The sequence below is a fragment of the Erinaceus europaeus genome, chromosome 3 (assembly GCF_950295315.1).
Source record: "Erinaceus europaeus chromosome 3, mEriEur2.1, whole genome shotgun sequence".
Lineage (NCBI taxonomy): Eukaryota > Metazoa > Chordata > Mammalia > Eulipotyphla > Erinaceidae > Erinaceus > Erinaceus europaeus.
The window spans coordinates 170,695,715-170,719,913 of NC_080164.1; the positions used below are offsets into that span (position 1 = coordinate 170,695,715).

A 24,199-nucleotide genomic window follows, 5' to 3' on the forward strand; every position below is an offset into this window, starting at 1 on the left:
TCTGTCTCTATCCAGAATAAACAAATAAAATAAATAAATAAATTGTAGACAAAGAAAAGAGGAGAGGAGAGAGAGAGAGAGAACTGTAGCATTACCTCAGAGAGAGAGAGAGAGAGAGGGAGAGAGAGAGAGAACTGTAGCATTACCTCAGAGAGAGAGAGAGAGGGAGAGAGAGAAAGAACTGTAGCATTACCTCACTGCTGTGAAGCTTCCTCCATGTAGGTGGGGACCAGGCGCTTGACCCTGGGTCCTTGTGCATTGTGACATGTCCACTCAAACAGGTGATCCACCACCAACCACTCAGCCCCCACTACTATTTTTTTCCTTTTTTAATGTGTCTCCAAGGATTAAACTGAGGAAAACCTCTTCACATCGAGTGCTGTCCCGCTCCATTATTTCTTGTCTTTCATTATTTCTTATTATTGGCAAGAAGTATAAGGCACTGTGGCAAAAACAGGGAACGAGAGAGCCTTTGAAGTGCTACTTCACCATCCTTGAAGGTTCCCTTGACTGTCCACAGTGCTGCCGAGTGCCAGGGATTGACTATCACAATATCTCACGTGCTGCAAGATGTGTGCTCTACCCACCGAGCTATCTCAATACCTTACGCATTTTTTTCGTATTAGAACTAATGCATAGAGTAAATCGCGGAAGCCAGACCTCAGTGAAGTCAACTGTGGTGAAGCCCATAATTCACAGCATGTCCTCTCTCCCCAGCTTCCACACACACAGCTGTAACAGTAATATGTGTTGACACCCTCCCCCAGCCACCACTGCCCTCTAACTCTGTAGCCTCTTTTTTTGTAGGTTCCTGGCCATGATCTCATTTGGTCTCCAGAGCCATTCATTTGAAAGTCTGTTAGCATGAGCCAGAGAAAATAATAAGCGTCAGAAACCAAAACCACGCATTTTGCCCAGCAGAGTTTAGGAGATTTTTTTTTCTGATTTATTAGCTATAATCTGTGCATTTAGATCTTATTTCCACTGTTACACTTTATACCTTTTAAAAATAAAGTATGGGAGTCTGGCTGTAGCGCAGCAGGTTAAGTGTAGGTGCAAAGCGCAAAGGCAGGCTAGGGATCCTGGTTCTAGCTCCCTGCAGGGGTGTCGCTTCATAAGCGGTGAAGCAGATCTGCAGGTGTCTGTCTTTCTGTCCCCCTTTCTGTCTTCCCCTCCTCTCTCCTTTTCTCTCTGTTCTATCCAACAACAACAATAATAACTACAATAATAAAACAACAAGGACAACAAAAGGGAATAAATAAATAAACATTTCAAAAAAGAATACATTTAAAAAAAATAAAGTATATGTTTAAATGAAATTATAAGTTTTGTGTTCCTTGCCTTAAGGCTGGGTTGCCAAAGGTATAATCAGCATAAATGTAACAGATTAAATAAGTGTTTTGCGGTGACTTTTATTCAGTTTATGGGCTCTCAGTAGTCAACAATTTTCTTAAATTAAATATCCAAGTATTAACATTCTAACTATTAAAACCTAAGCATTATTGATAGTTTGCTTTTCCCAACACCCTTAGGCCACCCTGTCTAAATTCCAGGGAGCCTATAATTATTGTTCAGTGATGGTCTTTACTGGGTGTTGAAGCATATTTTGGAAGCTACAAGTATACAACAGCCTTAGTTACAATGTAACTATTATTTCTTTGTGACTCATCCATATACCTGTTCACTTTAAAAAAAAAAGGTTTTTTAAAATTATTTTTATTTATTGGATAGGGACAGTCAGAAATCAAGAGGAAAGGGGGAGATAGAGAGGGAGAGAGACATCTGCAGCACTGCTTCCTTCACCACTCAAAAAGCTTTCCCCTTATAGGTGAGGACTGGGGGCTCGAACCTGGGTCCTTGCACACTTGTGCACTCAATCAGATGTACCACCACCCAGCCCTCCTACCTGTTTACTTTTTTAAAAATAATTTTAATTATCTTGATTTATTTATTGGATAGAGACCATCAGAAATTGAGAGGGAAGGGGGACATTGAGAAAGAGACAGAGAGACACCTGCAGCCCGACTTCACCACTCCTGAAGCTTTCTCCCTGCAGATAGGGACTGAGGGCTTGAACCTGGGTGCACCACCACTGGCCCCACCTTTTTTTTAAATCTTTATTTACTTTTTTGGATAGAAACTGCCAGAAATCCAGAAGGGGAGATAGAGAGGGAGAGAGACCCAGAGACACCTGCAGCCCTACTTCACCACTTGTGAAGCTTTTCCCCTGAAGGTGGGGACCGGGGGCTCAAACCTGGGTCCTTGCACACTGTAACGTGCTCTCAACCAGGTATGTCACCACCTGGCTCCCTCTTTACTTTCTACATTACAGATTTTTCCCCGTCCCACATTTGCTATTTCATATATGGGTCAGCTTTTTTTCAGATAAAGAGATACACACTCACCCACCCACCACAGCTTCCCCCAGTGCTGTAGTGCTCTCACATGAAGAACCTAGAGCCCTCACATAGCAAAGCAGGCAACTCACCAGCTGAACTGTCTCACCTGCTGCCACCTTCTGCATCCCACAATGACCTTGGGTCCATACTCCCAGAGGGATAAAGAATAGAAAAGCTATCAGGGAAGGGGATGGGATACTGAGATCTGGTGGTGAGAACTGTGTGGAGTTGTACCCCTCGTATCCCATGGTTTTGTTAATGTCTTCTTTTTTAAGTAAATAAAAAAAGAAATGAAAAAAATCCTGCTGCAAGCTGCAGAAACAGTGACTTGCACTGTTACTACAAGCTGGCTAGTATTTGGCGGTGTGCAGAACACGGTCTGAGAAGTCTGCTAAGGACTTTGTGTCTGAAGTCTCTCTCTGGACTTTAAGCTATGCTCCATCCTTTACATTGTAAATGGAATTCACCTTGGTAACTATGAGACCTGCCAGGATAAGAGTTTGCCTGTTGAATGGAGAATCTTGTTTATGTCTTCAAGTCTTTGAAAATGGAGCTTGCATCTCATTTTTATTTTATACTTCTTCAGTTTTACTCCTCGCTCCTCAGGCATTTCCCTCAGTAAGCACATTCTTTTCACTATTGTGTTTTCGTTCTACCTACTTACCGATGTGTATAACTAGACAACATCACAACCTCAAATAGGAAAGCTTCTCTTTTCTGCACTTTGATGGCAACTCCCTTTCATGTATTTTTCAGAATACCATTGTGGAAGCTTCCATTCAGCTCCCTCCTTCCCTTTTCTCACCCAAGCAAAAAAGAGAAGTCAGACTAACCGATGACTCTCTCTACAAACTCCAACTTATCGCCTTTCGCAACGGAAAGCTTTTCCCAGCCACCGGGAATTCAACACATTTGGCTGATGATGGGAAACGGCGCACCGTGGTCACCCCTGTGATCCTCACCAAAATAGGTCTGTGGACGACATGTTCTCTTGCAGTCACCTGACAGTGGGACTTTACAATCCATTGCTTGTTTCTTCTAATCATTAGTAAAAAAAACAAACGGACCAGGGCATTGCCCCATACCCGTTAGCGTCCGTGGCTGGTGTTTAATTATTGATGAAATTGCTCTCAGAGATATATTTTTTTATTTCCCCTTCTCTCCAGATGGCGTGACACTAGACACACACCATGTCCCCGTTAATGTGACCTTGCGCCGAATCGCACACGGAGCAGATGCCGTGGCTGCCCAGTGGGATTTCGGCCTGCTGAATGGACAGGGAGGCTGGAAGTCAGATGGGTGTCATATCCTGTACTCCGATGAAAATATCACCACCATTCAATGCTACTCCCTTAGTAACTATGCAGTTCTGATGGTATGACAGTTGTTAATTTTACTCACTCACACACACACAAACCCATGAAATATTCTTATTTTTCCCCTGTACACAGTTGAGCTTAAATGAAAAAACAATTTTTTTTCCTCTAACATCTCACCTAAATTGTTCCCTTTCATTCCCTGAGTTGATTCTTTACCTAAGAAGGGCTTAAGTCAATATTTAAAGGGAACTTGCTGTACCAAGTAAAACATATGAGGTGGAGTTGGGCGTAGAAGTTTTTCACTGAATGTTCTAAGTGAGTCTTGTTTCACTAGACTTTGAACTTCTTAAAATAAGGAGAATTGGGGCTCTGCACTGGTGCGTCTGGTTGAGCGCACATGGACCTGGATTCAAGCCCGTGGTCCCCATCTGCAGGGGGAAGCTTCTGGTTCTGAAAGCAGTGCTGCAGTTTTCTCTTTGGTTTCTCTTCTGCTCTTCCAGCCCCTCTTGATTTCTGCCTGTCTCTATCAAATAAATAAGACTAAATAAAAGGGGGGAAAAAAAAGGAGGGTGGGGAGAAATACCAGTAAGACAGCAGAGACAGCATCATGGATATGTCAGACTTTCATGCCTGGGGCTTCAAAGATCTCAGTCACCTGAAGGCAGAGATGAGCAGTGCTCTGGTGAAAACAAAAAAACACACAAACTTCTTGGATCACTGCAGTATTTTTTCCTAGAAAGACTGGTTCATTTGTGCACATGAATACTCAAAGAATAGTGAGTGATTTTCCCTACTTTGTCACCCAGTGCCCCTTTTCACTAAACGGCATAACTTTTAGACTCTTTGGATTTAGATTAACAATGATATTTCACTTACTTACACTAGCCGCAGAAAGGACACAAATAAAGTCTATCCACTGTGAATGCTAATCAAGCTAAAATTGTTTTTCTGTTATATACCATGGTCCATGCCTACTTATCTTTGGCAAAGAGTTATTCATACACTGTAATAGTTATACTTTACATAGGTTTCCCCTAATATTCATTCTAAAGTGGAATGTTTATTTTGGATAGTAGAGGAGGCCTGTCATGAGATATTTATGAAATCGAATAATATGATTTTCTTTTATTATTACAATTACTGTATCTCCTGGAACATACATGTGTCCGGACTATAACAAAGAAATTACTGATTCATCTGAAAGACATGACCCAGGTGGTTTGAGGCCAGCTTGGGAGTGACAAAAAGATTCCTCCATTTTTATTTTATTTTATTTTATTTTATTTTTCTCTGTCTCCATCTCTGGAATATTTTGTCTAAACACTATTTTATCAAAGTACGAGTAATCTGGAAACGTGGTAAGTTTAACTTTTGGTGAATGAGCTTGAAGCAGACTTTAATTAGAATTGATTTTTCTCCAGCTGCTTTTTAGTTTTCTCTTTGCTCTGCAGCTTAACATATCTTACCTGGCACACACAGGTCAGGTGGACAGAGTACATAGATTATTTAGCAGGGCTTAAGGATTGTCTTTTCACAGCCATCCATTAAACTGCAATTGTACCATCTGGCAAACGGTGGAGCCGACACTAAGCCCAGCTGAGTTTGTATTAGGTCATTTGTCCTATTGGATTTAAGGTTAGTGTTGATATTTTTGGCTTCTCCGTGCAAAGATGTTTGATTTCTCTGAGGCTGGTTTCTGTGAGCACATTTCAAATTAAAATATGAAGCATTAATTAAAGCATGAGTCATTTTCACTTTTGAGAGAGTTTGCACATTCAGGTTTTGTTTATGAAGGAGAAGGATAGGATAGTGTCTAAATTTTATGCCACAGTTAACTAGAAAAAGTTGGCCAAGAGAAATGAAAGTCAGTGTGCACACACACACTCACACTCCACATGGTATTTCATAAGCTCAACTGTTAATAACATGATTTTGCACCGTGTGAAACTTTTATTTAATACCATTTTAAAGTATCTATTTTTGAACCGCTTAGTTCTCCTCAGCCATTTAAATTACTATAATCCTCTTCCTTGAAGAAATAAGCTAGTCTTTTATCATTTTTACTTTTAATCTTTTTTAAAAAATGTAATATACAATTCTTGAAAGCTAAAAATCATAATATGGTTTTTTTTTTATTTTCAAAGACTATCCTTTCACTTTTCTTTAATATAACTCTGCCACCTAGAGGTAACAAAATGTAAAGTATCTGAAATTGTTCAAAAGCTAGGAAGGAACCTACTATATGGGATATTTAGAATTTTAATTAAATATACAGAGTGAAAGAAGAAAGTTTAGAAGAAACTTCAAGAAAATATACATATTTTGTTATCTGGCATTATTTTGAATAATATATAATAAATAATAGCAGGTTATAGTCATACTTTTCTTGAAAACCATCTTAACATATGACTCTTTAGATATAGCAGGTCTAAAGTCATTATTTCAGTAGATAATCTTCAGAACTTTTTTGATCTGATTTTAAAGAATTCTGTGTTTAAAATGAGACCTAAGGTCGTAGTGTGAACTAGAGGGAAAAGGTAAACAGAAATTGAATTTGTCTGCATGAATACATTAGAAATAGTTAAGATTTCAGGAGTTGGGTGGTAGGGCAGCGGGTTAAGCACACGTGGTGCAAAGCTCAAGGATCAGTGTAAGGATCCCGGTTCGAGCCCCTGTCTCCCCACCTGCAGGGGAGTCGCTTCACGAGTGGTGAAATAGGTCTGCAGGTGTCTTTCTCTCCCCTTCTCTATCTTTCCCTCCTCTCTCCATCCCTGCTTCACCACTCATGAAGCTTTCCTCCTGCAGGTGGGGTCCAAGGTCTTGTGAACCCAGGTCCTTGCGCACTGTAGTGTGTGCATTTAACCAGGTGCATCACCACTTGGCCCCTCATTTTTATTGTATTCACCTAGAAATACATGGAGCCAGAGCGCTCTCATTTGTCTTTATCTCTTCTGTGTTGCTTTTAAATGTTGTTTATGCAAAACTTGCTGAGTGAAAGTGACCTTCAGTTTCATTGCTCTAACTGAACACAAATACCTTAGTGTTCTGATTTATATAATTCTTTTTTTTTTTTTTTTAGCCTCCATGGTTATTGCTGGGGCTCCGTGCCTGTACTACAAATACAGTGCTCCTGGAGGCTATTCTTCCCCCTTTTATTGCCCTTGTTTATCGTTGTTGTTATTATTGATGGTATTGCTGTCATTGCTGCTGGATAGGACAGAGAAATGGAGAGAAGAGGGGAAGATAGAGAGGGAGAGAGAAAGATAGACACCTGCAAACCTGCTTCACCACTTGTGAAGCGACTCCCCTTCAGGTGGGGAGCCGGGGGCTCGAACTGGGATTCTTATGCCAGTCCTTGCTCTTTGAGCCATGTTTGCTTAACCCACTCCCACTGTGCTACTGCCCGGCCCCCTAATTCTTTTAATTATTCATTTATTTATTTAATTCTTAAATAGGTACTACATTCACAGGAACCAGATATTTTGCTTCTTTTTGCACATTAATGCACAGTAATACTTTGAACTCCATGCCTTTCTCTCTGTTACTCAATCTCCAAAAATAAGTGGCCATTAACTTCTTACATATTGTTAAGTGGCTTTTTGTATAAATCGAAACAAAATTAACACATAATGCTATGTTCGTCCATGTTTACTTGAAAGGTATATTTTATCAACATTGTTCTAAGCCATGCTTCCCTCCTATAGAACAGGGTTTTCTTTTTAATATAATTAATTTTTTTGCCTCCAGTCACTGGGGCTCAGTGCTGGCACTACGAATCCATGACTACTGGCAGCCTTCTTCCCCCCTCCTTTTCATTCAATTCCATAAGACAGAGAGAGAAGTTGAGAGGCGGAGGCGGAGATAGAGAAGGGACATAGTCTTCTGCAAGTGGGGAGCAGAGGCTTGAACCTCAGTCTCTGAGCATAGTTCTGTGTGTGCTTAACCAGGTACACCACTGCCCCGCCCTCCTTATTTATTTCTTTTTTAATGAGAGAGTCTGAGACCAGGCACTGCTTGGTTCTGCCTTTAGGCGGAACCAGAGGTTGAACTTGGGACCTCAGAGCCTTAGGTATGTGAATCTTTTGCATAACCACTATGCTCTCTCCCCAGCCTGGAACAATGTGTATTTTGATGGTGGTGGTAATCACTGGTGGTGATTATGGTGGTGTGATTATTTTCTAGTAAGCATAATCTTGACATGCATTAACGTATATGGTTAACAGAACAGCCTTATGAAGGATATTGCCCCTAACTTACAAATGGAGAAACTGACATATAGGGAAGTTAAATTCAGTGCCCGAGTTTAAAATGTTAGTGTTGGAGATGACAGTTGAATTCACACTGCAAGAATTTGTACTATTTCCTCTGTCTGTCTCTCTCTCTCTTCACCTCTTTCCCCCTCCATAGGTTTCACCACTCCCAACTGACCTTTTCAGATAGAATAACAATGGGAGTGAGTGAAAGACCACAGCACTGAAGCATCCTCCAGTGTGGTGGAGACTGGGCTTGAACCTGGGTCAAATACATAAAATGTATCTGTTTAATCACTCGCCTAGATTTCTTTACTGAAAATATCCTGTATCAAGTGAAGGGTTTCCTCACTCATTTTCATCTTCAAATATGATTTATTCATGCCTAAACCATACTTTGTTTAGGAATCTCTCTTCCTTTTTTTCCTTCCTTTTTCACTTTCTTTTCTTTTTTTAAATTTTTTTGTTGGATAGAGACAACCAGACATTGAGAGAGGAAGGGGAGATAGAGAGGGAGAGAGAGACAAAGAGATACCTGCAGCCCTCCTTCACCACTTATGAAGCTTTCCCCCTGCAGGTGGGGACCAGGGGCTTGAACCTGGATCCTTGTGTACTGTAATGTGAGCGCTCAACCAGGTTAGCCACTGTCTGGCCCCTTCTTTTTCACTTTATTTTTTTTTAAAGATCATTTATTTATTTATCTTGTTTTTCTTTCATTATTGTTGTAGTTATTATTGTTATTATTGGTGTCATCATTGGATGGGACAGAGAGAAGTAGAGGGAGCAGGGGAAGACACAGGAGGAGAGAAAAGTAGACACCTGCAGACCTGCTTCACCGCCTGTGAAGCGACTCCCTTTCAGGTGGGGTACCCGGGGCTCGAACCGGGATCCTGATGCTGGCCCTTACACTTTTGCATGTGCGCTTAACCACTGTGCCACCGCCCGGCGGCTCCCTACCCTTCTTCATTTTCTCACCCCAGTCATTTATTTGTATAGTGTTTCTTGCACATTTAGTAAACAATATACAATCTCTGAATAGGCTACCAGAAGGTCACCACTACTTTTCCTTTAAGTTAAAATATTGACCAAAACACACAGTAAGCATGTGACTTGATGTTTTCCTGTGTGGGTCTGTACCTTTAGGTCAAGATCTTTGCTTGATCGCTACTTAGCTCCCTCTTGGTGCTTTTTATTTAGTTACTTCCTGCCATCATCTTGACACAAGCAACCCTTCTCATTTTTACTAGCATAGACTAGCTGTGCATGTTCGTAAACGTCACAGAGTTGGGACTATACAGCTGATACTCCTTTGCATCTGGCTTCTTCTCCCTGCTCTTTCCTCTGTGAAGTTGATCTTTGTTTGTATATAGTGTAATCTTTTGTGCTTTTTTTCACTGATACCCAGCCTGCCTTGTATGACAACAACCCACACATGTGGAGTGCCCTGTTGGTGGAATTTGGTTGTTCTTGCATTCTGGCGCTCAAGAAAAAGCTGCCCTGAATATCTCTGTACATGTTTTTTCATGTGTTTATACCCTCAGGAGTGAAATTGTAGGGTTGCAGACTACCCATGTATTTAGTTTTAGTAGGTAATACCACACAGTTGACCAAAGTGGTTTGTGTTGGTTTACAGACTCCCGGTAAATGAGAGTTTTCAGTTGCTCCACATCCTTGCCAACAATTGGTACTGCAAGTCTTTAATTATAGCCTGTGGGAGTGTATAATGACGTGCCATTGTGGTTTTACTTTGCCTTGCTCTGCTGACTGCTAGGATTGCTGACACCTTTTAGTTTGCTTTGTTGCATCTCAATTTATGAAATGTTTGCTTAGGTCTTGACATTTTGTGCATGTGTGTGTGTGTGTGTGTGTTATTTAAGATGATAGGGGCATAGGGGAGCCGGTTGATGGTGCGCACATAGTACTATGTGGAAGGAATAATGCAAAGACCTGGATTCAAGCCCCCACTCCCCACCTGCAGCAGGTAGCGCTTCACAAGTAGTGAAGCAGGTTTGCAGGTGTCTATCTTTATCTTTCCCTCTCTGTCTCCCCTTTCCCTCTAGATTTCTCTCTGTCCTATCAAATAAGAGGGAGAGAAAGAGAGAGAGAGATAGTGAGTTAGGGAGAGAGGAAAGATAATAAGGGGATAGTTCTACCCCTCTCACTACCAGAGTTTTTTATCTCCACTCCCTACCCTAGTGACATCCACCATAGTTCTCCCAAGGTCTTAGGTGTGTGTGTGTGTGTGTGTGTGTGTGTGTGTGTGTTTTAATGAACTTGTTTTCAGTTTTATTGAGATACAGTAGACAGCATTGTATACATTTACTTCTAGTGGCTTTTACATATGTTGTAAAATGATTACCATAGCACATCTAAGTAAGGTGTGTTATCTTACACTATTAAAAAAGACAAAAGAGGTTTTCTTCATGTGATGAGGTTTTTTTGTTTGTTTTTTATTATGACAGGTATTTTTTTTACTCAGATTTCTCTTTCCTCTCATTTTAGATCTTTTCACGTGTTTAATTTTATTTTTTCCCTTTATACCAGGAAACTTTGGCAAAAGGTTGACCCACAAGTTCAATCAAGTCAATCTGTTCACATTTTTGCTGATGTTAAATTTATGTTTAGTTTATGTGTTTCACATGCTGGGTAGCTAAGAGCAGCTTCACAGTTTTGTTTGTTTGGTTGTTGCTACAGCTTTACCACTCCATGCTAACTATTTTTAGATAGAAAGGACAAAGAGAGACCGAGTTTCCCTCCAGGGTACTGGGGGCTGGGCGAGAACCTGAGTTACACCCTGAGTCACACCCGTGGCAAAGTAGACACCCTTCCAGGTCGGCTGTCCTGCTGACCTAATAATAATAATAATAACACTTAGTATTTTGCCCCTAGAGTTATCACTGGGGCTCAGTGCCAGCACTATGAATCCACTGCTCCTGGTGACCTTTTTTTTTTCCCCATTTTATTTAACAGGAAAGAGAGAAATTGAGAAGGGAGGGGGAGGGAGAAAGATAGAGACCTGTAGACCTACCTGCATCACCACTCATGAAAGCATCCCCCTGCAGGTGGGAGCGCCAGGGGCTCAAACCCAGATCCTTGCATGGGTCCTTGCATTCAGTAGCTTGTGTGCTTAACTAGGTGCACCACTGCCCTGCCCAGCCCCCGGCCCTATAATTTTTCTGATGGCTGTATTTTCAGTGGTTGATACGTACCTGTGTAATAGACTCATTTATTTATTGAGAGAGAGAGGGAGAGGGAGGGAGGGAGGGAGAGGAACTGACCACAGCACTGAAACTTCCTACCATGTAGTGGCAAAGCAGCACACTATCCAGCTGAGCTGTTATGCCCCCTTTATGTTTGTTTGTTTGTTTGTTTGTTTATGAGAGCCAGCGCATCACTCTGGCACATCCAGTGCTAGCAGTTGAACTCAGGACCTCCTCATGCTTGAGAGTCCAGTATCTCACCTGACTGTACCTCCCAGGTCACATGAGGCTAAATTCTGGGTAGTTAAGTTTTGCCTCAGTTAGTTACTCATTCTGTATTAGGATGGTAACTTTCCAATCAAGGGGGAAATCTCTCTTTCTCTCTCTCTTTCCTGCAGGGTTATTGCTGGGGCTCAGTGCCAACACTATGAATCCACTCCTCCTATGGCCATTTCCCCCTTGTTATTGCATAGGACAGAGAGAAACTGAGAGAGGAATGGAGAGAACGGGAAAGAGAAAACAAGACTCCTGCAGATCTGCTTCACCATTTGTGAAGCTTTCCCCCTTGAAGGTGGGGAGCAGGGGCTTGAGCACTTGTCCTTGCACTTTGTACTGTGTGCACTTAATCAGCTAGACCACAGCCCAACCCCCTGTGATTAATTCTCATTGCCTCAGTGCCTTTGCTGTTTTACCATTGATACGCCAGTCTCGTGGCAGACAGAAAGTCAAGTACTTGAGACTCACCTTGTGGGATGGGTGCTAAAGAATTCCCAGTGACAGACTTTTCTCTTATACGTTTCCTCTTGGGAAATAGACTGCCAACCCTTGAGAACTGGGTCTACGTTATTTGCTTGGCTGTCATGGACACACAATGAATATGGGTCAAAATAAACAGAAGAATTAAACATTTCAATCTCTATACTCAGGCGTAGAGCTCTCAGGCTGGAATTCAGTTTCCCACAAAAACTGTGAATTTTGGGACGCCTTGGGCTTCTCTTTATTATTTGCAGTGGTGAGGGACTTGTTAAGTTGTTCTGATATGGCCTTTTTTTAGATCCATAATGACATTTTGTCATTGTGATTCCCCTAGGCAGAAAATTTCCCCTTTAACTAACTCTGTTGAGGCTGTCTTCCACTTCCTTGTCTGTCTGTCACCTTTTCTCACCTGGTCTTGTTTTCATCCAGCTTTTTTAGTTTTAGACATTACCTCTAGAATTTCCCAATTGGAGATCTAGCCGCTGTAAACTCCTTCCCCCATCCATCTGGTAGCTTGAAAAAGGTGTTTAGAAAGAGTATTTGATGGCAGGGTCTGGTGGACCGCCATCTTTGGGATTGAAGCTATCAACCCCAGTTTCCTTGGTGCCTGTGGCCAAGGCAGAGACATCTTTCCAACCTGCTCTGCTCCTTTGTAAGGAAGGAAGCCTCAAGGTGTCTGCTGTTTATATTGTGTCACCCAAAGTCAACGATGCACTTTTGCATTAAGGAAGTATAGAAACATATGTCAGGACTTTTCTGTCAACTTAATGTTTTAGGAAGGGACTGTATGTTTTGTGTTTGAGAATACAGACTCAGGAGCCATGTTTTTTTAGATCTGTCATAGCACTTAATCTCTTTGACCATTATTTTTGGAAGCTTTAAGGTAGGAGTAAAAGCACACACTAAGCTGATGATCACTTTAAAGGGCAGGTGCTGGCACTACACCTAAAATTCTGGTCAGTGTGTTTCTGTTTGTTTTTCTGTTTTCCCCCCACCACCAGGACTTCACTGCTCAAGGCTGACTTTGCAGATTGAGAGACAGAGAGAGATTTGGATACAGAGAGAAAGACCACAACATCAAAAGTTCCTCTACTACTGTGGGTACTAGCCTCAAGTATGGATCATGGGGTAGATGCTATTTAAATGACTTGCTATCATTGTTTACACATGCTGATTTTTTTCCCCCCTCCCTCAAACTATGCCCCCACCTCCATCAGATTTTGTGTCTGCTTTTGCATTTGTCTTCTCTGTGACTTGAGCTTTTCAAGGACCGGAAAGGACATCTTAACTGTTCCGTCCTCAGTGCAGCATTTAGATCATTCACATTTATTGAACTTGACTGCAGGTAGGAAGCACACTTAGCTTTTTGTAGGCTGGGAATTACTGCCATGTTGTGTTATAGCAGCTAGTGAATCCACAAAGTGAAAAGTGGGAAGAATAAAGTCTGTTCTCTGCTTACCATTCTGAACTACCGATGTGTGGACTGTTGTCCTCTTTGACCCTCACAGCAGAGTCAGTATGCGAATTCATATATAACAGCAGAAGAGCCAGTATAGAGCAGCAATGCAAATGTCTGTGTACTTGTGCCATATAACACTAAGACCGTGAGATCTGAAGAGTAACCTGTGAGAATAGCAAGATAAGGGAGACTTGATATGGAAAAAGTGAAACTTCCTCCTGAATCATCTATAGAAAATATTTTGGAGCGGCTTGTTTATTATCATGCGACAGAGATCAGAGCACTACTCTTTTCTAGCTTGTGGATGTGCTGAGAATTGAATTTGAGGTGTCTGGGGCTTCAGACATGCCAGTCTGGTATACTACCACTGTAATAGTTCCCTGGCCCAAGAAAACAATTTTTCATTAAATTAAATTGTCATTATTATTATTATTATTATAAAAGGACCAACATTAGTCCTTAAATAAAATGAAGAGTTATAATTGGGCAGAGTTTTGTTGATCAATGTAGTCTCTTGAGAAGATCTCAAAATAGTTCCATATATAGAAATGTATATGTGAATGACACTGTCTTCTTCCCCTCAGGACCTGACAGGATCTGAACTGTACACCCAGGCAGCCAACCTCTTGCACCCTGTTGTTTATACCACTTCCATCATTCTTCTCCTGTGCCTCCTGGCAGTGATTGTCAGCTACATCTACCATCACAGGTAAGAGACAAGAAGTGGCATGGGGGTAGACCCGTCAACTTAGATTTGGAGAAGTTTCCTGCAGATTACTTTGAGATAAAACCAAGTTTAGAATCATGTAATTTGGCTGAATCAAGAACAGTTACTGGAGAATATAGATGCACCTTCATCTCATGCACTGGAGACATAAATACTTAGTCCACGGGAGGATGAGTTCATCTTGTCCAGCATCTGGTCTGTTTGCTTTCTGCGCTTGGGGAAAGGAATGTAGGAGTTCTGTGTTGGAGGCTGGGAGGTGGGCCCAGTTACCCACAGGGGTGAATTCCAGACCACAACTATATTATTTTTAAAAATGTTTCTGCCTTTTGCCTTTTGTGACATTCTTTATTTTATGGTTGACATTTTAAAGCAAGTGTGTGGCATTTAACGCTGGGATATGGTTTTTGTTAATTGGTGGTAAAGCTATGGAAAGTTGTTTTATGGTAGGGAGTGTGATGGACTGCAAAGATTTACTAAACAGAAATTCACTTTTCAAGAGGTTTGGCTAGAATCTATTTTTTCTACTTACACAGATCATATATGGTATTTGCTGACATTTTTTGATAAAGAGCCAAAGGAGATTTTGGTATTTAAAAACAAAAAAAAAAGAAACCAAATAAACATTAAATGCTTCATTTTGGGAAGCAAGAAAGAAATGACAGGGTAATTAGACCATGATTTCCTGGTCAGGAGAAGTCAAGATCGGTACCTTACCTTAAGAAATCACAAGGAAGCAATCCTGTTGTTATAAGGCAGCTAACGCCTCCTCCACACCCCTCTTCCTTGCTATGTAGATTACATTTTGCCTTTAGTGCAGTAGGTCAACAATGTGTTATGTTTGTTCCTGTGCAAAATTAAATGTAAAGAATGACAGAAAGGGAAACAGCGTTTACCAGGGGTTGAGAGAAAACAGATATGGGAGAGTTAAGTGTTTAGTGAATATAGAGTTTTGGATGGTAGTGCTGGCTGGCTAATGGAAGAGCATGCACTTCTACCACTGAGCTGTACACTTCTGTATTGGGAAGAGTACGGCCTAGATCATTCCTCATGTGACTGTAGATTTGTCACACATAAACTCAACAAATAATTGAAGAGAAAGCATGATTTTTAGGAATTTTAAGCTCTATTCAGGAAAATTGAGAACATACACATCTTGGAGTACATGTGGGCAATGAGAGAGAGAGAGAAAGAATGTGAGAACACTTTACTCACATGTTGATGCTGCGAGCTTGAGAGAGAGAGAGAAAGAGACACCATGCCAAGAACATCAGCTTTTGAGAACGCAACCAGATAAGACTAGGAAACACTCCAGTAACCCACTGAGCCACAGGTGAGTGCAAACACTTATGGCTCATGGACAGAGGGGCTTAAGGAGAGATTCCTGGGGCTAAAAGTCTGTACCTTGGGAGTACAGACTTTATAATAGTGGGTCTCCACTGCTGTTGCCCCTCAGGGGCTGGAAGAGCAGCAATCATGATAAATTAGGAAAAAGGGTGAATAATTCAGGATTTATTCAGAAACACAAGGCCACAGAGTGCAGCTCAGCTAGACTCCAGCTAGGGATTAGGCTCAGGATTTTAGGCCCTGGGAGCTAGGGAGTCACTTTGCTTAACCACTCTTCATCTATCCCCCACCCTGTTGTATCTCTTAGTCTTGAGTGAGTAATTAAGATAACTCTATTTATAGTTAAAAAAGCCCCAGGCTTCCCTAGCCTTCAGGGAAGATAAAGAAGATAAGAGGGTTTAATAGCCACTGTGCTTCCTTTCAGGGATTGAGATAACATTGAAACAACTGTTAATTTCCAAAACTGTGAATTCTTACTACCTTACTTAGAAACAAGTCAATCCAGGCCAGTGGATTGAAAAGTACTGAGAGAGGGACCTCATAACACACCATATACAATGGTTAAACCAAGAAGAAATGAACCAGGACAGAAGTTCAGATAAAAGCTCCGAAAAGAAAGACCATTAGCTTTAATGAAATTCCAAGCCCCACCTTTACTTCCTTTCTAAGCCACACCCACACATGTTACCACTTCCATTTCCCCAAGCAACATTTACTTCTTTCCCCACTGGCATGGGAAACATGTTCCTAGGGAACATGTGTTCCACTGTAGTGCAGTGGTTTCTGTGTTTGCCAGGTTTTCCCTATACATTCCCTAATCTCAACACTTCCAAGTAGTTAATATGGTCAGTCTTACATTGTGTGTATTCTGTTACTTGTAAAAATGAAATACAATAGAAAGTCAAGGTAAATGTTAAGAAACTAAACTGAGAGTTCAATGATTTCTCAAATCCTGTGTTTGTATGTGTCTTGATAGTACATATATTTAAGTTAAATGCTTGAACATGGACCATTTTAATTTGACCTTTTATGTAATTAGAATTGCTAGTTTATAGATGAGTCCTGTAGTGTCTTGCATCAGACATACTGGGTTTAATACTAATGATTTCCCTTTTCTTTTAACAGCTTGATAAGAATCAGTCTCAAGGGCTGGCATATGCTCGTGAACTTGTGCTTTCATATATTCTTAACCTGTGTGGTCTTTGTGGGGGGAATAACCCAAACCAGACATGCCAGTATTTGCCAGGCGGTAAGTCAGAGTGAAAAACTGAAATGGGAAAAATATTTATTGTATTCAAAATAACATCATCAGTATTAGTAACTGTAGACAGTTACAAGTTAATTTTCTTCAACTATAGTTAAATTAAATTTCATTTGAGTAGTTGTCCAGAATACTTCACATTTGAATTATCTTTTCATAACTGGGTACATGAGTGAAAGAGCTTGTCATTTTATTTTGGGGAGTTCAGTACTATGTTATATCTTATTTTATACCCAGTAGTTAATGTAAGTAATTTATAAAAATCCTAACTTAGATTGAAAGATAAGTGGTTTTTGATGATCACTTTTAGTGTTAACTTATGAGTATAATTATACAATTCAGAACACAAACTGCTAAGATATAAAATAAGAAATTGGTTTGGTAAATATATAAAGAATTAAAAATATTCATCTCTTCATGTCAAAGAAGTTTTTCTTATATAACTTCAGAACTTTTATAGAGTAGGTAGAAAATCAAAGCTATTTAGTGTCTGAGTAGGAAGTCTTTCTGTCTCTCGGGAGGATTTTTAAAGAAAGTAGTATGCCAATACCATGTTTTAGATATTACTTCCATATTATAGATGATAATAAACAATGAAGCATCTAAATAATTTGCTAGTATATACTGAAGAACTAAGACAATGGATTTTCTACTTGCTAATGGCTGGAGACGTGCCATCTTGATTTTCATATCAACTTTAGGACATGCTTCTGACTCATCTATTTAATAAATATAGAAACTGAGTCCTAGAGAATTTGAAACCGAAGGTGAGCTCCTTTCCTGGGACCACAGCAAACCAAACATCACACCAGCTTTCACAGGAAAGGGAAACTGGTTTTCTTGCCAGTCAGGTGTGGGGGTGTGTGTGGCAGATGGACTAGGGAACAGTTTTCAGGGCCAACAGGATGGGTCCAAGGTCATCAATTCTTATGTGCTGGATCAAGATGGACTTTCCATGAATTTCTTATAGCTTATAATGGGGTGGGGGGGGGCAGTGAGTTTAGAAGTTGTTCTTTTGCTCTATTGTATTTTGGTCATTTCATCCTTCTAAGAGGACCCTGTTCCTTTGGAACCATGGTTTCAGTTTCAAGAGCTTCTTCCTTTTTTTTTTTTTTTTTGAGAGCACTGCTCAGCTCTGGCTTATGGTGTATGGGGAGTTGAACATGGGTTTGAAGCCTCAGGCAAGAGAGTTTCTTTGCATAACCATTATGCTATCTACCTCTCTCCCCCCCCCCCACCCCAACTATGGTTTCAAACTGAAATAACTTGGTGTCTTGCTTTCCCATGTGAATAACCCAGGTTCAAGCATGGCCTCCACTGCATTGAAGAAAGCTTCAGTGCTGTGGTTTCTCTCTCCTTCTCCTTCTCCTTCTCTTTCTCCCTCCCTACTTCCTACTTCCCCCTCCCTCCTTGCTTCCTTGCCTCTCTGTCTGTGTGACTTTAATTTTTTTTTTTGTCTCCAGAATTGTTGCTGGGGCTCGGTGCCTGCACCATGAATCCACTGCTCCTGGAGGCCATTTTCCCTCCTTTTTGTTGACCTTGTTGTTTTATTGTTGTTGTGGTTATTATCATTATTGTTGTTATTGATGTCGTTTCCATTGGATAGGACAGAGAGAAATGGAGAGAGGACGGGAAGACAGGGGGGAAGAGAAAGCAAAACTGCTTCACCAACTGTGAAGCTACCCTCGCCTGCAGTGGGAAGCTGGGTGCTGAAACTGGGATCCTTATGCCAGTCCTTGCGCTTTGCGCCATGTGCGCTTAACCTTAACGCTGCGCTACCACCTGACCCCCCCCCTTTTTTTTAAATACCTGGTCCCAGATCACTAGGGTTGTCAGAGGCATGGTTCAAGTGTGTGATTCTTTGTTTCTGAGTAGTCTGCATTCCCCAATCATTGTTCATTATTATTTATTCAGGTTAGTAGTGACACAGTAGAAGAGACAGGTGTTTTGGTAATAAAATACCCTCCCCCTGCATCTTAATTTCTGATTCTTGTCGTCTGTTTGGTATTGTTTACCTGTCTGTTAACTCAAGATCTCAAAACTCCTAAAGTTCCATTATTGGTAATAATTGTTAGGCTTTAATTGATTCAATCTCTTTCACTTTTGAGAATGTCTCTGGTAATATTGAAAAGCACACTTCAAAATTAAAGAGTTTCCCAAACTCTTAAGTTTTAAAATGAGAAAATCCTTCATCTCATCCCTGTCCTGTATTTGAAAATATGTTTATCTTTATATATTTTATACCAATACAGGATTCATGGCAGCTGTCAAGGAGGCTCGCAAGACAGGAGACATAGGGTTTCTCTTTCCTTTGGTCTCCCTAGATGAGGACACACCATAATGGGAGCCACTTCCTTTTAAGCTGCTTAAAGAATTGACTCAGGCAGTCCAGACCACAGGTCCTTCTTCTTACAGTTTACAAATTGTAGAAACTGTGGCTAGTATGTGGTTGACACCTTATGATTGGTTTCAAACTACTAAGTCTGTTTTAAAACCTGGCCAGTACATAATTTGGAGAACAGAGTGTGTTGTATTCTGTTCTCCTGACCCACCCTGGTGGTCACCTTCAGAGTTCCCTGATCCTTCCTGCTGCTCCTCCGCCTGAGCGGTCCATTGCAGTGCTTTCCTATTAATCTGTTAGCATTTGAGATACAATGTGATTATGCTGAGGTGTCACAGCGTAGGTAAGGTGTGGATTGTAGGGTTTTTTTTTTTAAAAAAAAAAATTTTAGGGAGTCGGGCTGTAGCGCAGCGGGTTAAGCGCAGGTGGCGCAAAGCACAAGGACCGGCATAAGGATGCCAGTTTGAACCCCCGGCTCCCCACCTGCAGGGGAGTCCCTTCACAGGCGGTGAAGCAGGTCTGCAAGTGTCTATCTTTCTCTCCCCCTCTCTGTCTTTCCCTCCTCTCTCCATTTCTCTTTGTCCTATCCAACAACGACAACAACAATAATAACTACAACAATAAAACAACAAGGGCAACAAAAGGGAATAAATAAATAAAATAAATATATATTTTTTAATTTTATATTTATTTATTTTCCTTTTTGTTGCCCTTGTTTTCTATTGTTGTTATAGTTATTATTGTTGTTATTGATGTGGTTGTTGTTAGATAAGACAGAGAGAAATGGAGAGAGGAGGGGAAGACAGAGAGGGGAAGAAAAAGATAGACACCTGCAGACCTATTTCACTGTCTGTGAAGTGACTCCCCTGCAGGTGGGGAGCCAGGGGCTCGAACCAGTCCTTGTGCTTCGCACCACATGCGCTTAACCTGCTGCACTGCCGCCAGACTCCCAGATTGTACTTTTAAAATGAGGCAAAAGTTTGTATCCCAGAACTCATTCTCTTAAGCAGCATTCTGTTACACTGTTTCGCACGGTCGTAACTAGAGAAGCCAGGCTGAATCAGAGCTCTGGTCTCTTACCACTCGGAGGCTGTGGCTTTGCCCTCTCATTACCTTCACCTTTACATTCCTCCACAGAGTAAACTCTTAGCAGTGAACTCTGGTTTAAAGCATTGCATCTGTGAGAAATGCACCTTTGGTTTAATATCCAAGAGCCATTCCTCTTGGCTATAAAGCCTTGTCTGTGTGCTTCCTAAATCTAGATGTTGATAGATCGGCTGTCTGAAGACATAATCTGGTCTCTTTTTTTTTTTTATAATTTTTTTATCTCTTTAAAATTTTTTTAATATTTATTTATTCCCTTTTGTTGCCCTTGTTTTATTATTGTAGTTATCGATGTTGTCGTTGTTGGATAGGACAGAGAGAGAAATGGAAAGAGGAGGGGGAGACAGAGATGGGGAGAGAAAGATAGACACCTACAGAACTGCTTCACCGCCTGTGAAAGGACTCCCCTGCAGGTGGGGAGCTGGGGGCTCCAACTGGGATCCCCATGCTGGTCCTTGTGCTTTGTGCCATCTGTTCTTAACCCGCTGAGCTACAGCCTGACTCCCCCAGAAGTCTTTCTTTCTTTCTTTTTTTTTCTTTTTAACCAGAGCACTGTTCAGCTCTGGTTTATAGTGGTGCAGGGGATTGAACCTGAGACTTTGGAGCCTCAGGCATGAAAGTCTGTTTGCATAACCATTATACTACCTACCCTCCGCATAATCTAGTCTCTTATGCATCTGCTTTTACAACATTAGTGTGTGGACTTGTCAGAAATTGGAATACAGCTTTGTGAATCAGATTTTTTGAAACTTGCCTGTCTTTTTTTGTCCCCTCATGAGATCACGGTATCAGGTCCAGCTGCTAGTGCACCTGGTTGAGCAGACATCACAATGCAAAAGGCCCAAGTTCAAGCCCCTGGTTCCCACGTGCAGTGGGGAAACTTCACAAGTGGTGAAGCAGGGCTGCAGGTGTCTCTTTCTCTCTCCTTCTCTATCTCCCCACCCCCTCTCAATTTCTATCTCTGTCAAACAAATAAATAAAATACTTCAAAAGAGAGAGAATACAGTATCACAGAATTTCAGTAGTATATTTCACACCTATAAATATAAGTGTCTATGAATCACCACATTCACCATCAATTCCAGTGTCATCACACCAGAGAGACCTCTCTCCCTGACTAACCCCCACTGCCCTGCCCCTCCCTATTCCTCTGATAGTCACCATAGTTTTCACAAAGTCTAGGTGAGTTTAAGTTATGATTTCTTAGTAAGTTTGCTTCCGCTGTCTATAGTCCACATGTGAATGAACCCATCTGATAGTACTCTTTGACTTACTATCTTCACTTCCATCCCTCTTGTCCAGAAAGACACAGTGTCATCTGGTTTTCATGCCACTGCATACATACAGTACAGATCTGTTCTTTAGTCTCCTGTCAGTGGGTATTGAGGTGGGATTCTGTGTTTTGCTTATTGTTAGTAGCATAACCATGAACTTAGGGGAGCATATATGCTTTCAAATTAGTGTTTTCATGCCCTTTGGATAAATGCCATGTAGGATTGTCAGGTAGTTCCACTTATTTACTTAGTTATTTATTTTTATTTATTTATAAAAAAGAAACACTGACAAAACCATAGGATAAGAGGGGTACAACTCCACACAGTTCCCACCACCAGACCTCCATATCTAATCCCCTCCTCTGATAGCTTTCCTATTCTTTTTTCTTCTGGGAGTATGGACCCAAGGTCATTGTGGGATGCAGAAGGTGGAAGGTCTGGCTTCTATAATTGCTTCCTCGATGAACATGGGTGTTGACAGGTAGATGCATACTCCCAGCCTGTCTCTCTCTTTCCCTAGTGAGGCAGGCCTCTGAGGAAGTGGGGCTCCAGGACACATTGGTGGGGTTGTCTGTCCAGGGAAGTCTGGTTGGCATCATGCTAGCATCTGGAACCTGGTGGCTGAAAAGAGAATTAATATACAAGGCCAAACAAATTGTTGATCAATCATGAACCTAAAGCCTGGAGTAATACAGATGAAGAGGGGAGGGGGTGTTCTCCGTTAGGCCTATTTTTGTTCTATTCCACTTTCTAAAGTCTTTTAAATGACACTCCAGTTTGTTTTTCACAAGGGCTGTACCAATTTGCCTTCCCACCAGTTTTGATGGCCCTTAGTGGCAGCTGCTACACTTAGCAGTGGAAAACAATCCATATTCTCTTTAGTTTATTATACATTCTGCGATTTTCCTTCTAGGTTGGAATCATTCTTCACTATTCCACTCTTGCTACAGTCCTGTGGGTGGGAGTGACTGCTCGGAATATTTATAAACAAGTCACCAAAAAAGCCAAAAGATGCCAGGATCCTGATGAACTGCCACCGCCACCCAGACCCATGCTCAGGTACGGAGTCTCTGTGTTGACAGATGCGGTGTTCGGGTCACTCTCAGTGTAGGTGAAGCAGAGACGTGATTGTCAGCCGGATAGAAAAGAAGGAGTTCATTGGCTTATGAAGCAACCAGATTTGGCAAACTTAGAATAAGGTCTGGCTTTATACAGTACAGGTAAAGTGATGTGATCATTTACATTTAGTTTTCCAGGAAATGCTCATATTCATGAGGGGGGAGGCGCGCCTAATAGAAGAGGAACAAAGAATCATTTGTCGAACAAGTACAAAAAAAAAAAAAAGATTAGAAGACGCTCTCATGGGTTCCATCAAGACCTTGTGTAGGTCTAGGTGGCCTGCCTTGGGCACCCCAACTGACCTGCTCTGCTTGGCCTTAGATCTGAAGAAGTTCTTATCAGTAAGGTTCTCTCTTGATCCATCCAGTTGGAGCTGAAAAAATGTTAAGAGAAAGCTATGGGTTCTCAAGCGTGACACCCTAAGTTTATTGCATGTACCAGAGTGATGGTCTGGTTGTCTCTCTTTTTTTTTTTTCTTTCTCTCTAGTTAATAAGTCTTAATTTAAAAAAGGAGAAGGAGGAGGTTAAGAGTAATATGGATGTCTCCAGGGAGTGACTATTACATCCTCCAAACATGAGCCTCAATCATGTTTTTGCTTTTTTTTTTTTTTTAAAGACCCCCCCCCCCCCCCCCCAAGAGCACTGCTCAGCTCTGGGTTATGGTGTGTGGGATTGAACCTGGGACTTTGGAACACTTTTTGTTTGTTTGTTTGACTTTAAAGACTCCATCTCACTTTTATTCAGAAAAAGGAAAGGATGCAAAGTTCCAAAAAGTTTTGACATAGTAAATGCTAAAATCTTGGATGAGGAGCTGGATAGTGAGTGGCAGAGAGGGTTATAAAGTTTACCATTGATCTTGGAAGTAGTGCCTCTTTCGGGAAGGACACAGGCGTGGCTCAGTAGAGCAGGAAGAAGAGGACCAAATGTTGGCCTCCTTCTGAAACACAAGCCAGGGTTACTGATTCAAAGGGAAGGGCTTTCAGCAGTGCTCAAGTCCTGTTTTAGGAGGTTAGTAACTGAGCCGGAGAAACAGTTCATAGGGGTCAGGAGCTAGTTCACAGGGTCTAGTTCACATGCCTCCTTTGCTGTGCGGGTGTCACCAGATTTGAATCTCAGCACCAAATGGGGACACGTAGGGGAACCCGGGGGAACCCCAGTGCTGTGATAGCTCTTCCTTTCTCTCTAAGTACATATATCTGAAATTGAAAAAATGAAAAAGTTGGTGGGATTGTGCATGTGTGGACTGCCAGTGCTACAGGAAATAAATGGAAAGGGTGTTTGGGAAAAAAATATATATGTTGTGAATTTGACATTTGTCCAGCCAGTTCAGTATTTGAACTGTGTCTCAGGAAGGGGCTGATGCAACTTCAAGATTCTGAGGGTACTTGCAGACCCCACCAGGGCAGAAAATTCCCTGTTTTCTCTTTGCAGAGAGTGCAAAGAGGTTCTAAACACAAGTTTTCTTCATGTCATCAGTTCTTACCAAATGGCTATTTTTCTTGCTCTCCCCTCCCAACCTGTGGCCAGTGGGTCAGGGAAGCCCTGTGTACCCTGTGAAGCTGCTGGGATCTAATCTAGAACCTTCCTCAGCTCTGTGAATGGGGGTAGGGGGAGTGATAAGTGCCCATGCTGACAGGACCTTTTGG

General features: G+C 41.4%; 1 protein-coding gene across 3 annotated transcripts in view; it reads left to right on the top strand.

Moving 5' to 3' along the window:
* Window positions 1-24,199, top strand: part of ADGRA3 (adhesion G protein-coupled receptor A3) — a 144,993-nt gene that overhangs the window by 117,512 nt on the left and 3,282 nt on the right. For all 3 annotated transcript variants that reach the window (XM_060188272.1, XM_060188274.1, XM_007523879.3), the window contains 5 exons: window positions 3,156-3,369; window positions 3,566-3,774; window positions 13,968-14,092; window positions 16,580-16,703; window positions 22,348-22,493. In XM_060188272.1, the coding sequence (XP_060044255.1) occupies window positions 3,156-3,369; window positions 3,566-3,774; window positions 13,968-14,092; window positions 16,580-16,703; window positions 22,348-22,493 (818 nt within the window). The remainder of the gene's footprint in view (window positions 1-3,155; window positions 3,370-3,565; window positions 3,775-13,967; window positions 14,093-16,579; window positions 16,704-22,347; window positions 22,494-24,199) is intronic.